The 15,709-nt window shown below is 47.8% G+C and overlaps 1 protein-coding gene across 1 annotated transcript in view; it reads left to right on the forward strand.

The window, feature by feature from the left end:
- LOC103774211 (E3 ubiquitin-protein ligase UBR4-like) overlaps nucleotides 1–15,262 on the forward strand; it is a gene marked incomplete at both ends in the record, with an annotated part of 33,048 nt that extends 17,786 nt beyond the window's left edge. The window contains 18 exon segments of the mRNA XM_008941600.1: nucleotides 1,246–1,327; nucleotides 2,225–2,398; nucleotides 2,828–2,949; nucleotides 4,019–4,216; nucleotides 4,344–4,424; nucleotides 6,698–6,785; nucleotides 7,192–7,319; nucleotides 7,745–7,852; nucleotides 8,077–8,196; nucleotides 8,918–9,108; nucleotides 9,445–9,603; nucleotides 10,103–10,202; nucleotides 10,760–10,978; nucleotides 11,230–11,343; nucleotides 11,639–11,781; nucleotides 12,086–12,211; nucleotides 12,952–13,146; nucleotides 15,038–15,262. Coding sequence (XP_008939848.1) covers nucleotides 1,246–1,327; nucleotides 2,225–2,398; nucleotides 2,828–2,949; nucleotides 4,019–4,216; nucleotides 4,344–4,424; nucleotides 6,698–6,785; nucleotides 7,192–7,319; nucleotides 7,745–7,852; nucleotides 8,077–8,196; nucleotides 8,918–9,108; nucleotides 9,445–9,603; nucleotides 10,103–10,202; nucleotides 10,760–10,978; nucleotides 11,230–11,343; nucleotides 11,639–11,781; nucleotides 12,086–12,211; nucleotides 12,952–13,146; nucleotides 15,038–15,262 — 2,573 coding nt within the window.
- Between the last annotated feature and the right edge of the window lie 447 nt (nucleotides 15,263–15,709).

The raw sequence follows: 15,709 nt of genomic DNA on the forward strand, positions 1-15,709 counted from the left end.
TTCAGCACCCTGTTGCTGACTCTTGCCAGGCTTGTGTTAGCACTAGTCTGGCCCATACCAGGGCAGGGATTGACCCCTGTACTGGGCACTGGGAAGGCCACCCCTCAAATCCTGGGTTCAGTTTTGGGCCCCTCACTTCAAGAAGGACCTTGAGGGGCTGGAAAGTGGCTAGAAAAGGGCAACAAAGCTGGGGAAGGGTCTAGAGCCCAAGTGTGGGGAGGAGCAGCTGAGGGAGCTGGGGGTGCTGAGCCTGGAGCAAAGGAGGCTCAGGGGAGACATTCTGGCTCTGCAGAGCTCCTGACAGGAGCCTGGAGCCAGGGGGGGGTCGGGCTCTGCTCCCAAGGGACAATCAATACAACAAGAGCAAACAGCCTCAATTTGCACTAGGGGAAGTTTAAGTTGGACACGAGGAGAAATGTCTTCCCTCAGGGGGTTGTCCAGAGCTGTGCCAGGCTTCCCAGGGCAGTGGTGGAGTCCCCACCCCTGGAGGGGTTTCCAGGCTGTGGAGATGTGGTGCTGAGGGATGTGGTTTGGTGGTCACCTGGCAGTGCTGAGTTAATGGTTGGTCTCCATGATCTTAAAGGTCTCTTCCAACCAGAATGACTCTGTGAAGTTCATACTTCTGTGCTGTCATCTCTGCACAGAAAGAGCTACAGTGTGTTGAGCCCCATCTGTAGCATCCCTCAGCACAAACTGCCTGGTGCACGTGAATCAGCTGCTGGGGGGGCAGCTATGCTCAGGGGTATAAATATTGCTACACTGACTTGGCACCAGGTCCAAGCTGGAAGCTGTCTCTTAGCAGCCAGGCTGGACTCCAGGAGCCCTTGATGACAAGGCAGGATTAGGTCTGATGCCATTCCTTGAGTGTGAATTTGAGCCTGTTGGAGAAGCCCCACGTTTAAGCTTCAGGGTGTTACGTCTTGGGAGTTTTTGGTGGTGATCCTGGTGCACTCCAAAGAGGCATTTGATGCCTTCCCCACTAATGGTAGCCTTGAGTCCATCCTGGAAGGCCACCAGAGCCAAGGAGTGGTCATAGGTAGGTGTAGGGAGCAAAGAAGGGGTAGTTTGGGGTAGTTCTTCTCTTCTCTCCCCCTTCCCTCCCTCCTGCTGCGTTGCAGTTCTGGTTTCTCTGTGGCTGGCTCTGGTCCTTGCTCTGTTCCTTTGTAACCCATCTTAGACACTTGGCAGCCAGGCATTATTGGCAGTGCAGTTTCTTGTCCTAATGGGCTTGTTAATTATTTTCAGGAAATAGCTCGTTTGCTTGCCTTGGAAGAAGCAACCCTCAGCACTGATTTGCAGCAGGGATATGCCTTGAAGAGCCTCACAGGTACTCGGTGGCATCAGGGCAAGTCCTGTAGTGGGATCAGAGATGGGGTGATGGATGTTTCCTCTCTCAGCACATAGCAGAATTTCAAAGAGATGGGATTCAGTGTTTTGAAGTTGTCAGCACTGGTTTTTCACCATCAATTTAGCACTGAACCCCTCATTTAATTTTTTCCATGTTTTTTGTGGTCTGTGTTTTCAGTTACTTGAACTTCAGTAACATATCATGAGCAAAATTTGTCACATCATTTTTCTTAATTACATTTATTGTACAGTATAATTCCTGGGGCCATTGCAAACACTGCTGATTTATTCCTACCTGTTGTTCCTTCCTCTAGGGTACCTTTTCTTTGTTGAATCTTCTAGGGTATGTGGTTTTGAAAAGCGTGGTGGGAATGGAAGTACACCATTGCTAGGTCATTCTTTTCTATATCCTCTTATATAGGCTTCAAAAATTCCTAAAGTCTGGCTTCTTGATGTTGATAAATATGTCATGGGAAAGAATCTGAGTGTTCACTGATTCTCTACTTTATTATAGGAGTAACTGATACATCACATACCCCACTTGCTGTCACATCATCAGAGCTAGCTTAAATATTAAGAAGAGGAACAGTCATCTGCTTTTGAAATATTTTGTGATAGAAAAGGGTCCAAAAGTGCAGAAGTTTGTATCAAGCACTTTAAAAGCTCCTGACACCCTTTCCTCCCTCAGTGTTGTCCCACATGGTGCAATTCACACGGCAGCTCTCCCAGACCAGGGATTTCCCTCCAACCATTCACTTCATAGAAATGAACTTTGAGCCACAGCCTGATCTTGTACCCTGTTTGCTGGGCACATGAAAGGTAGAGCTCTCAAATCAAACTCTCTCTTCAGCTTCCTGAACATCTGATTGCTTTGTAGGTCTCCTCTCCTCCTTCGTGGAGGTGGAGTCCATCAAGCGGCACTTCAAGAGCCGCCTGGTGGGTACAGTCCTGAACGGGTACCTGTGCCTGAGGAAGCTGGTGGTACAGAGAACAAAGCTGATTGATGAGACCCAGGACATGCTGCTGGAGATGCTGGAGGACATGACAACAGGTAAAACCACCTCGGTTCCATAAATCCACAGTCTGGGTCAAGCCAGATGACAAAGCAGAGAGTTACAGCCACACAGAGAACTTCTGTCTCAAAGATTGCTGTACTGGGGGATTTTTTTTATGGCTTGGACCTTCCAATATTTCCTTTTGGCACAGAAAAGGTAAATAACATTCCTGGGGTTGTCTCTTGTTTTGCAGGAATTTAAACCTCTTCCTTTTTATGGGACTGTTTTACTGCAGCCCAAGCAGGCGAAGAGTTTTCCTAGTAAACATACTAATAAATAACACTCTTTACATGACCTTTTCATTTCTTAAGTGGTGAATATGCAAAGCAAAGGGCACCAAAGTATGGATTTATTGTGTGTGCTGAGTTAAAATGAAACCTTGAAAACTGACTCCTGTGTTTTTTCTCTCTTCTGTCTCTTGGCAGGCACAGAATCTGAAACCAAAGCATTTATGGCAGTGTGCATAGAGACTGCAAAACGCTACAGCCTGGATGACTACAGGACCCCAGTCTTCATCTTTGAGAGACTCTGCAGTATTATCTATCCTGTAAGTACTCAGATGGCAGCATTGCTTGTGAAATTAGGCTTCCTAGATAGGTACAGTGGCTTGTATTTTGGCAATAAAACACATTAGTGTCTACAGTAATAGTCCCCAGATGATGCTACAGGCTGGGGGAAGAGTGTCTGGAAAGCTGCCTGGCAGAAAAGGCCCTGGGGGGGCTGGGGGGCAGCTGGCTGAACATGAACCAGTGTGTGCCCAGGTGGCCAAGGCCAACAACCTCCTGGCCTGGATAAAAAAAGGGGTATGCAGCAGGAGCAGGGCAGGGATCGTGCCCCTGGACTCAGCACTGGGGAGGCCACAGCTTGAGCACTGGGGTCAGTTTTGGGCTCCACACGATGAGAAAGACCTTGAGGGGCTGGAGTGGGTCCAGAGAAGGGCAACGAAGCTGGGGAGGGGTCTGGGGAACATGGCTGGTGAGGAGCAGCTGAGGGACCTGGGGTTGGTTAGTCTGGAGAAGAGGAGGCTGAGGGGAGACCTTCTGGCTCTCTACAGCTCCCTGAGAGGAGGTTGGAGTGAGGTGGGGTTTTGGTCTCTTCTACTAAGTAACCAGTGATAGGACAAGGGGAAATGGGTTTTGGTTGCACCAGAGGAAGTTTTGGTTGGATATTAGAATTTCTTTCCTGGCAGAGTGGTGAGGTGTTGGCCCAGGCTGCCCAGGGAGGTGCTGGAGTCCCCAGCCCTGGAGGGGTTCAAAAAACACATAGACTTGGTACTTCAGGACATGGTTTAGTGGTCATGTTAGTGTTGGGTTGATGGTTGGACTTGATGATCTTAGAGGCCTTTTCCAACCTTCATGATTCTGTGAATATTGATTTAATTTTGGCCAGTGGAGTAGTATGGTGTCCCATTTTGGGGGTTTGGTACCCAGGTCCCTGCTGTGGCACACTGGCACCCCTCTGAACACCACGTGTGTGGCACCTTATGGCAGGATACACGAGTGCTGGCAGGACTGAAGGGCTATGGACCTCCTGTCACTTGCCATCCTAAAAATACAGGGATGAGAACATGGTTAGGGGAAAGCTTAACTCACTTTGCCTCTGCTGCTGTTGTTTAGGAAGAGAATGAAGTGACAGAGTTCTTTGTAACTCTGGAGAAAGATCCCCAGCAGGAAGACTTCTTACAGGGCAGGATGCCAGGAAATCCCTACAGCAGTAACGAGCCTGGCATTGGGCCACTCATGAGGGACATCAAGAACAAGATCTGTCAGGACTGTGACCTGGTGGCTCTGCTGGAGGATGACAGTGGAATGGAGGTGAGGCTGCACACGTGTGGATTTCCTGCATGGATGTGTTGGGGACACCATTTCCAGGCAGCTGCTGATTGCTAGAATGCTGATGCAATGTGAGCTTGTTCTTGACCTTTTATTTTCTCCCTTTCAGCTTTTGGTGAACAATAAGATCATCAGTTTGGATCTGCCTGTGGCTGAGGTCTACAAGAAGGTGTGGTGTCCCACTAATGAGGTGTGTGTTACCTTCTGAGATGTTAACAGCACAAAGCACCTCTCCTTTATTAATTAAAATAGCACCCAAGTCAGGATTTATTTGTTGGCATATAATTGCTCAGCACCTTCTTGTGCTCTCTTAGGATAGACAGTTACTCAATTCTGTGACCTAAATGATTTAAAGGCACATAATGCTGACCCAGGTGAGTGTATTGAACTTACTCATGTAGTTACCAGATAGGTGAACTTGTCTCCTTGAGTAACAGACTTCCTTACATGGCTTTGGGGAAAGAGCTGAACTCTGTGTCACTGCCTTTCAAAGCACATTTCACACTCCATCTGCATGTGACAGTTTAATGCAAGTCTACAGACAGGGACACCAGATTGCTCCATCAATCTGCACTTCAGAGATGAACCCCTGTTATTTATGCAGTGAGAGCTTCCAACATTTCTCCACATTACTTTGCACTTCTGCTCTCTTGCTTTTCATGTAGGGGTCTCGAGAACCTGAACTTGAGACAGAATTCTTCCTCCCAGTTTGCTGTTAGCAATGTGCATTGCTGGTTTTTTAGATGAAGAAATGAATCCAACAGTCTTAAAGGGATGAGTTCACCATGTCACAGTAAGGTCCAGAGGTGGATGTGGTCCAGAACAAGCTCTTCCTTTTCTTGTGGCCACTAAAACTCCCATTAAGAAGAAACCCATCAGGCTAAATCATGCCTATAACAAATATATTCTTCAGTGGCACTGCAAGTAGCACTTGACATCATAAAATAAGACTGATTTGCCCAGCATTTTGTGTCCATTTCTCATTTACTCTTGAATTGCAGTCACCTTTGACTGAAACCCTGATTTCCTGAAGCCATTTGTTTGCTGTGCTTGTGGGGAAGAATTCACACAAAACACATTTTCAGCATCTTACCATATGGGGAGTGGTTGTCATCAAGCTTTATTTAAGTAAAAAAGCTCTTCTGTACTGCAAAATCAAACTCAAACTGGTTGACAGGGATAATTTTTGAGTAAGGTGCCAACCTGGGTAGGGGGAGTGAGGTGCTGGTGTTAATCTGTGAATTCTGACTTGAGCTCTGCACAGGTTCCTGAGGGAGATGTCGGTGGGAGCTGCTGCTCCTGGGAGATGCTGAGCTGTAGCCAGTGTGCAGCTCTCCCAGGCTGCAGTGCTGGTGGTGAAAGGCAGAGTTTGCTCAGTTCCTGTCCATGAAGAGCTCTCATTCCATCTGCCTGCCTTTGTCTGCACCTCCTCCAAGCACTTCTGGAGCCTCAGCTCCCGAGCTCACGTTCCCTAGGAAATAGACAGGCGCACAAGAACGCAACCTCAGGCCCCTTTTTGTTTCCCTTGTCTCTCACTGGCTTTTTTTGTTCATCTGCCATTTTACCAGGGCCCCTGTGGTGTTAATTGCTGGTCTCTAGCGTGGCCTTTGAGCAGATCTTCCCCCCGGGGCTTTCCCTGTGCTTATGTATTTGCTGTGACATTAAGCACTGCTTATTCCACATTAGGCTTAGCGCTCTCTCTGACAGGTTTTCTCTCACAAGGTCTCCTGCTCCCAAATCTGGGATTTTTCTTTTCTGCTTTTTATTCAGAGCCATGGATTAAAATGGAAAGTTTAGTGATATGCTGTCAGGATTTCCAGCTGGAAATATGTGTGGAAAACAGGCCCTTTCCCAGGGTAAAACACAACTTGTGCTTCAGTGGGTTTGGCTGCATCGTTTTTAGTCCTACTGAAAGCTCATTAAATTGCCTTTTACTCCTCCTTTTCCATTTTCCATCACTGCAGATCTTATCTGTTTGAAAGCACTCATCCAGTTAACATCTGCTTCTTCTCCAGGGCTGTGCCTGGTCCCTGTATTTCCCAGGTACTCTGGGGCAGTGCCCTGGGAGGGGAAGGTCACAGTGGAAAGCGGGTGGTTATAGATGGACACATTTTGCTTGGCTAGATCTTTCACTGGTGCTAAAGGAAACTGTTGGAGGGAGATGTAAGGAGGAAGAGATTGTTTATTACCACTCTGCCCATCTAGCTGGCATTGCTGGGAAAAGCTGGACAGACCAATAGATGAGTTATTGATGTTTTTGCAGGGTGGTGGCTTTACTGTTGGTTTGAAGCCATCTCAGTAAGGGGAGGACGAGGGAGTGAAGGATTTCCCTGTGTTACCATTTGCAGTCCAACCAGCACAAAGAGCTGAGGCTGGAGTGTCTGAGACATGCTGTAAGGAGAGCTGGACTCCTCTCTGAGTGTCACAGAGGTGGGGTTAACACAAGACTCTGCTCTCTTGCAGGGGGAGCCGATGAGGATCATTTACCGCATGCGAGGGTTACTAGGAGATGCCACTGAGGAATTCATCGAGTCTCTCGACTCCACTACTGGTAATGCATTTGTCTCCTGAAAGCTGGGATTAGATTTGAAATCTTGAGGTTTGCTGCAGAGCAGTGACACTCTTATCCTTGCAGCAGTGAGCTTAAAGTTGACTGACGTTGCTTTTGCTCCGTTTACCTGCTCCACCTAGAGTGGAGGAGGATTTTAACAGCCCTTGAAGTTTATACTTTAAATGTGAACATTTGCATGACACAAGGACCATTCTGCCTGGCCCTTCTTCATATTCCTGCTCCTAATTCTTTCCAAATTTGATGCAGTTGGAGTGACTTGAACTGGTGGTAAATGTACCCTACTGTACTCTCCATTTCTGCTTCACTGCTTTGTCCCCTGTGGGCTGCACAAACTTTGTCATATTGTAGCTGCTTCCTCTCTTCATAATCTGTGTTTGTCGTGTAGATGAAGAGGAAGATGAGGAAGAAGTTTACAAGATGGCAGGTGTCATGGCCCAGTGTGGAGGCTTGGAGTGCATGCTCAACAGACTGACTGGAATCAAGGACTTCAAGCAAGGCCGGCACCTCCTCACTGTGAGTCTCAGCTTCTGCTTCTGCTCTGTGGGGTCAGGAATTACATGCTGAAAAACACCACAAATGTTAGTGAAGTTGTCTGCCTTGCCAGTTTTAAGTGTTGGAGCAGAGGTTTCAATTCACCCATTCATGAAAACCCCAGAAATTCCTTCTTTCCCTCTCCCACTCCTCTTGGTTAACAATTCTCTACAAAGACTTTGAAGTCTGTGTAAGCTGAGGAGTTGGTAAGAGACTAAATCCTGTCTTGCTACAGTGATCATTTTCTGCCTTGGCCTTACTAGAAGGCCAGAGCTGTCCTAAGGTTAATACTGGTCTAAAAATCTGGCTTGTACTTTACCCCAGAAGTCTGGAAACCAGCTATAGTAGCTAAATCCTCCTATGCCTTTGGAAGGAACTGTAGAGAATCCATTCTCTGTATTTTGTAGGTGCTGCTCAAACTGTTCAGTTACTGTGTGAAGGTGAAAATAAACCGTCAGCAGTTGGTCAAGCCAGAGATGAACACTCTGAACGTCATGCTGGGAACTCTTAACTTGGTAAGGACAACCTGGACCTCCATAGAGTGTTTCCCATGGACTCTGATGAATTTAAACTACTTCTGACTGTCATGCTGCCTTACGACAACTACAAGAGATGTGAAGTATTGCTGCACTGGCACTGCAAATTCTCTGTTAGCTGTTCCTTGCCTGTTGGTGGGAGTGTGTGGGACAGTTAAACCAGTTCCTACTGGTGTTACAATAACTGCTGCTGTCTTCTCCAGGCACTGGTGGCTGAGCAGGAGAGCAAGGACAGCGGAGGAGCGGCCGTGGCAGAGCAAGTGCTCAGTATAATGGAGATCATACTGGATGAATCCAATGCAGAACCTCTGAGCGAGGACAAGGTGAGTGTGCCTGGGGCTCTGTGCATGGATGGAAATACTGACTGGGTTTCCAGGCTTGCAAACACCTTATTACAGTGATGCTGAGCTCAGGAGGTGCAGGGAAGCTCTGAACAGGAGTCTAGCCCTTGTTACGCCTGCTGGCATGTCTTAGCAGGCCGTGGAGGTAGGGCAGGAGGAGTGCCCTGAACCAAAAGCACTGTGAGGCTTCTCTTGGATGATTCTTGCACAGTTGGGCTGGGGGTTATTAGGCACTGCTTGGATCCCTTCCCTGCTGCTTTGGGCCACAGGCCAGTGAGAGACAAGAAAAGACAGAGCTCTGCCTTGTTTGTGTGAGTGTTTTTGGACATGTTGAAAACATGATTGATTTTCCAGCTCATTCAGGATAAAAACAATATCTCAACTACACTGAGAATGAAAAGAGTTTCTTGGTTGTCTTGTGAAACTGTTGATGTGTAGGGATCTGATGTCCTTCAGGCTAGGATTATTAGACCTTTTTGACTAGAACATCATTTAGTAGTTAAGTGAAAGAAGTCACTTGTCAGCTAGAGGAGCTGTTACATCCGTTCCACGAGACATTTGGGAACGAGGCAGGGTTCTGTTCTTTGCCAGCCTATCTGATCAGGGGCTAGACTGGAGTAGTCTACCAGCTACTAGAGCAAGGTTTTTCTGGATCATTATAGATTTATTCCTGAACACAAATCACACTTTTGTTCCTCTGCAGGGTAACCTCCTCCTGACTGGTGACAAGGACCAGCTGGTCATGCTGCTCGATCAGATTAACAGCACTTTTGTCCGCTCCAATCTCAGTGTCTTGCAAGGCCTGCTACGAATCATCCCTTACCTCTCCTTTGGGGAGGTGGAGAAAATGCAGATTCTGGTCGATCGATTCAAGCCCTACTGTAACTTTGATAAGTATGTTGTCATATTTCAACTAAAAGCACGTGAAATCAGTTGTACTGACAAGTCCTATACCTTTTTTTCCCCCTCATCGATGCTTGCTTCAATGTAATGCAAAGCTTCAAAAAATTCCTGCTGCATAAGCTTAATTTCCTGTTTCACTTCTAAGCCATTTTAAAAAGAAGTATGTGAGTGTGTAGCTTGAGAAGTACAGCTTTAGAGAATATTCTGAGGTGACAAGGGTTTGAGTAGCTTTTCTGAGTCTCTGAGCTGGAGTAGATATGTGTGTTGAGTGATAATACAATGAGAATTACAGGGAGCTCCACTTTACCATTTCTTCTCTGTGTTCAGGTATGATGAGGAGCACAGTGGAGATGATAAAGTTTTCCTAGACTGCTTCTGCAAAATAAACAACAGCAATGGCCATCAGCTGAAAGACCTCATCCTTCAGAAGGGGATTACACAGAATGCCCTCGACTACATGAAAAAACACATTCCCAGTGCAAAGAAGTAAGAGTCTCTGTTTAATGTATGTGATAATCCTGAGCATCCTTCTCTCATTTCATCACCACAACCTTCAGAAGCATTTAGGCTTGGCACAGCCATGATGCAGAGGTTCTGGTGAGACAGTGCTGCTGTAGGGGTGGGCTAAAACCCCCATAATCTTCCCATTTGATACCTATCTGAGCTGCTGTCTTGGATCTCAGGATGCTTTCATATCTTGCCTGTCCCTTACCTATTGCTCCATCCCAGAGCTTCGACTCTTGCTGGCCAGCTCCTGAACATAAACCAAATCCCAAGGCTGAGAGCTGGCACTTTATAAGCGTGCACAACATGGAAGTGGGAGTGTGAATGTCACTTCATTAATTAACAGAGGAGGGACACAGGGGGAAGGGTGCTTGTCTTGCCTGCAGCCTGTGCTCTGCAAGCTGTGCTGCTGGCTGACCGCCAGGCGCCTTTGCCGAACGGGTGACTGCCCTTCAGCTGCTGCCTCTTCTTCTCCCTGCAGTTTGGATGCAGACATATGGAAGAAATTCTTAGCTCGACCTGCACTTCCTTTTATCCTGCGCCTGCTCCGAGGACTTGCCACACAGCACCCTGCCACACAGGTAAAGAGACTGTCCTGACAGCCAAGCAGGATGTGGCCGGCCTGGCACGCTGCTTTTTGTGTCTGTAAATAAGCAGTTATTTCTGTAGGAGTTAATTCTGTGCTGGTTTTATCAGACTTGGAGAGACTCACCAGCTTCAGGTGTTGTCTTCTGCTCTGCAGAAGGCTGGAGGGCAGAGAGTTTGGCTTAAATATCTTCTCATTTTATGTGGTGTGAGATTTGCACACCAATGTGAAGAGAAAGTAGTTTGTGAACCATCTATTATTGATCAGCTTCTCAGGGCTGAGTTGTTGGTGTAAGAGTGCTCTCTATGCAACATCCACACCTGAGCTCTTCGTGATGGCCAGTGGAGAGGCAAATTGCCCCAGTCTCATACTCAATTTTAGGGTCCAGGGTCCATAATGTGTGAGCATCAAAGAAGAAGGGAGGACTCTTGGCAGAGACAGCTGCAGCAGATCAGTGCTGCTGCTCAGCTGCCATGGGTGGGATTGGAGAGAAGAGCTCCCATCACGTGCACCCTTTTTGTGAAGGAAGTGCCATGTTTTGGTCCCTCCTAGGTGCTGATAGGTACCGACTCCATTACCAACCTGCACAAGCTGGAGCAGGTGTCCAGTGATGAAGGGATTGGGACGCTGGCAGAGAACCTCCTGGAGGCCCTGAGGGAACACCCCGAGGTGAACAAGAAGATCGATGCTGCCCGGAAGGAGACTCGTGCAGAGAAGAAGCGTATGGCCATGGCAATGAGGCAGAAGGCCCTGGGCACTCTGGGGATGACGGTAATATCTCTTTGCACTGACAGCAGACAAGTGATCTCAGGACCTTTTTGTTTCTCTCTTGCTCAAACTGCCACGCGAGGAATTGTGTGAAATGATTTATTGACAAATATCACGGCCCGCTGCTGCTGGGAGAGTCAACAGGGTTGCTAACAGCAGGCTGGGAAATGGCTTTGGGATTCCTGTGGCCGTGGTGGGGATGCTGATGTTCATCATTATCTTTATCACCTAACTCGAGCTCTTCTCCTTTTCAGACCAATGAGAAGGGTCAGGTAGTGACCAAGACGGCGCTGCTGAAGCAGATGGAGGAGCTCATAGAAGAGCCAGGGCTGACTTGCTGCATCTGCCGGGAAGGGTACAAGTTTCAGGTGAAGTGAGGCACATTTGTAAAGCTCTCCCTCACCAGCTGAAGGGACTTGCCAGTGTCCTGCTGCACAAGGGTTGATGAATTGGCTTTGGGAGGTCGGGGGATCTCAGGTTTGGGTCTTGGGGTCAGTAATTCCAAGGAGGGGTTGGGAAGGGGAGGTGTGTTTCCAGTGAAAGCTGGATGTTGCTCAGTGTAAGTTTGAGGTAGGACTGGGAGAGAGCGTGGTGTCAGAAGAGCAGAGTGTGAGCTGCTTACAGAAATGAGGGATCTTTAACCTAGCTGTTGTGTCATCACAGCCTACGAAGGTCCTGGGCATTTACACTTTCACCAAACGTGTTGCCCTAGAGGAGTTTGAGAACAAGCCCCGAAAACAGCAGGGGTACAGCACAGTCTCTCACTTCAACATCGTCCACTACGACTGTCACCTGGCAGCCGTGAGGTACGTTCTGATCCCAGGCTGGGGAGTGGTGCCTGGTCTTATTTTCCAAGGTGATTTGTGAGCACGACACTTGGCCTCATCACTCAGGGTGGCTTTGCTTGTGAGCTGATCACTTTGCAGCCTGGAGGCAGCTGTGGGCTTCTCTGTTGGGGTCTGCTTTAATGTGCCAAGCAGAGGTCAGGCTTGGACACTGAAAAGCAAAGTCTGTCATTTAAAGTAGCTGTGGAATGGTCAATTTTTTGATGGTATCTTAGACAAAAACTCATATCCTTCTCACCTGCCTGGGTGTGGCTTGCCTTCTCAGACTTGCTCGTGGCCGTGAGGAGTGGGAGAGTGCAGCACTACAAAATGCCAACACCAAGTGTAATGGGCTCCTGCCAGTCTGGGGACCTCACGTGCCAGAATCTGCTTTTGCCACTTGCTTAGCACGGTGAGTAGGAAAAGCTCCTTCTTGAGCTGTTTGCATTGTGTACCAGCTTCAAACTGTGGGATCGAAGATGATGGCAGCCAAATCTGAGTAAACCTGAGCCATGTCAGAGTCTATCATCCAGAAAAAAAGTGCAGGTTTCTGTTTGTTTATAGCATGCCAGGAAGCAAAGAAATCCAGCAGCTCCATAGCCCCCAGTCACTCCTGAAGATGTGTGCAGTAACAATGTTGATTCATTTGCAGTCCAATGACCCCCAAGCTGACAAAAAAAACCACCTCTCTGGCACCAGCAGATTCCCAGGTGCAGATTTCCAAACCTCTGTGGGATGGTGGTGAGTTACCTGACCACTGTCTAACCACTTACCTGGAGCAGGTGGAGATGGTTCATCCTGGTGTCAGTATCCTGGTCTGCCTCGTGCTGGGTTTGTCCAGTCTCATCAGGAGCCAGGAGTGGTAACATCTTTAATGCCTTTCAGCCAGGGAGCTGTGGCCCAAGCCCTGAATGTGGGAAAATAGTATTGATGGGTGTATAGATGTGTGCAGAGGGAACTGGATTTGCCAGAGGAAGCTGAGAGCCTCCCTTTGGGGAGGTTACAAAGGTGGCAGTGCTTTTGCTTTTGTATTCTGTCCATTCTTAGAGGCTTTTCTGTGAGAGGCTCAGACTCTGAGCTCTGGCAGGGAAGAAGAAACTGTATTAAAGCTCTGAAAGGGTTTTTAATGTCAGGCTTGCTGCTGTTTTTCAGACACAACACATACCTCCAGGAGTGCACGGGGCAGAGGGAACCCACCTACCAGCTCAACGTCCACGACATCAAGCTGCTGTTCCTGCGCTTCGCAATGGAGCAATCCTTCAGTGTGGACACTGGGGGAGGAGGAAGGGAGAGCAACATCCACCTCATTCCCTACATCATCCACACTGTGCTCTACGTCCTCAACACGTCAGTACCTTTCTCTTGCTCTGCCTTCCCCTCCTGGTCTCAGAAAGGTCTAGAAGGGCTGCAGGCTGGGCTTCGTTACGTGGATGTGGCAACAGTGGTGGGAAATCACACAGAAGTTTTAAGAGGAACCACAGTGCACATTTTAAGCAGCTTGTTACAGGTTTATGTTGTTTGGAGTAAAGCACTGCTGCCTGGACATGCAGGATAGCAGGGAACCTATTGAGTAAAAGCAATTGGGAATTAGCTTCTCCAGTCTAGATGTAATTATTACCTCTGGGATGAGCAACAGGGTTGTTAGATGAAAGAACCACTGCCAGCTTAATTTTCCCTGGGACAGACTGAAGGGAGAAACACCACGATGAAGTAATTGTTCTTAGTTGAAAACTTCATATCATTAACACCATCAGTTCTGCTTCCAGTTTTGACATACTGGAATCCTCCTGTCGTGTTCAGCTCTGTCAGATTTTCCTGACCATGTAAAGCTGTTTTTATTTATGATTAATTTTTTTTGTGTTACCAATAAACAGCAGCATAGGAACACCTCTGCTGAAGTGTTTCAGTAAGATCTTATTTATGCAAAGCATGATGAGGTAAGGGTGTGCTTGGGCTTGACACTGTGTCCAAGTGTACAAATCCAGAGGCACCTCAACACTTTGGAATGCATGAGCTGGTTCTGGTTATACAATACCCCATACCACAATGCAGTGCCTATATGCCTTTTATTTGTGTAGTTAGATATTAGAAAGTAATCCTCATTAGATGGGGGTGTAAATGATAAAATACCTCCTCAGCCAAGGTCACTGCAGAGTACAGTGAAATCTCTCTCACTTTCCCTCCTGGAACTAATGAATGTTTTGGCCCTAATACAATTTGTCTATTGTTTTTAATATCTATCTCCAGATCCCTGTGCTATTGTTTTCTCAGTCCCTTGGGAGACAAATAAATGAACTATTCTTTTCATCTCGTTAGGCTGCTTACTGGCACCAGAGAGCCCAGAACCCACTGTGTGGCTGTTATAGAAAAATGCATTATGTAGTTTCCAGACATTATTTGTTTCTAAAGCCCTCTTGATATTAAATGAAGAAAATGAAGAGCTACTAGCTGGCCACCAGCTGCATCATGTAGCAAATGAAAAGGTCACACAACACTGACACCAGACACAGCTTTATCTGCCAGGATGCTGCTTTTTATACCTTCCTGACAGGGAGAGGATATCTGACTTAAAAATCAAAGGAGCTGCCTGGCTGGCAGCCTCTCCCTGATGAAGACTGTGGTGAAGTGTGATACAGCAGAGTCTGCTGTAACACAGAGTTTGCACAGTCAGCTCTGGGGTGTCAGGACTCCTGAAGAGACTGGTGCTTGGGGAAAGGGGGGGAAAAAAATTATATCTATAAGCTTACAGTAAATAGACTTATCATTTTGGTTTTGAAATGGGCCTGTATCATCTCAAACAACAGTGTTTTTGTGGTAGATGAATAATAGAAATTGATTCCAAGGTCTGGCTGTGGGAGCTGCAGTCAAGTGCTTAGTGTCAGATGGGAGATGGTACAACCTGAACACACCAACTGCCTGGCCTGACTCTGGTTTTCTCTAAAACATGGACAAACAGCTCTCCAGCAGTGTTGCCCTCTATCAGCAATGCCTGCTGCCTTGCACACCTCTCTAGTGCCATGCCCAGCTCCAAGGAAAAGTGAGTTTGCTAGGCTTGTGTGCTTCCCTGGGAGCAAACACTCAACCAGGGGGTGAATTTGGGAAAACCCCAACTGTGCCAAGCCAGCCCTGCCTCTTCTGGTGTAGGGCTGTGGGAAGGCAGCACCTCAAAGCTCCTGAGAAGCAGCAAATTCACACAGAAGAGCCAGAGCAGCTGCTGAAGCTTTTTCTTGTGTTTCAGAACTCGAGCAACTTCGAGGGAGGAGAAAAACCTCCAGAGCTTCATGGAGCACCCCAAAGAGAAGTGGGTGGAGAGTGCCTACGAGGTGGACGGGCCCCATTACTACACTGTGCTGGCTCTGCACATCTCACCCCCTGAGAAGTGGAAAGCCATCCGAGTGGAGATCCTCAAGAGGCTCCTGGTCACCTCCCACGCACGAGTGGTGGCACCAGGGGGAGCCAGCAGGTCAGTCCCCACCCCAGGGCTGCTCCCCTGCTGCCAGCTCTGCTTGTTGGCATCCTGTCCCAGGAGTCACAGCCCCCCCGGGGGGGAAGGAGGGCAGTATGCATGTGCTGGAGTAGCACACTGACCCTGCTGAGGAGCTTTGTGCTCAGCACTGCAGAGGCATGAGCAGGAGCATTCAATTCTGGGTGGGTTTTGGAGTGGATCAATCAGCTGATCCATGGAAATGAGGGTTTTCCTATGAGTACAGCTAAATGGCAAGATGCTGTTTCCCCCCCACCTCCAGTGAAGTGCTGTGGTGTGCTGGTTCAGAGCTGCCAGCATGCTCTCTGCCTGCCTGACTTAAAGAAGCTGTTTCTCTGCTCTTTTGATCCAGTGCAGCAGCTTCCATGAATAGAAAAATAGAAATAGAAATCAAATGCCATTGCTTTTAAAAAAGAAAAAAAAAAA

The sequence above is a fragment of the Merops nubicus genome, unplaced genomic scaffold, assembly GCF_000691845.1.
Source record: "Merops nubicus isolate BGI_N331 unplaced genomic scaffold, ASM69184v1 scaffold726, whole genome shotgun sequence".
In the NCBI taxonomy this organism is placed as follows: Eukaryota; Metazoa; Chordata; class Aves; order Coraciiformes; family Meropidae; genus Merops; species Merops nubicus.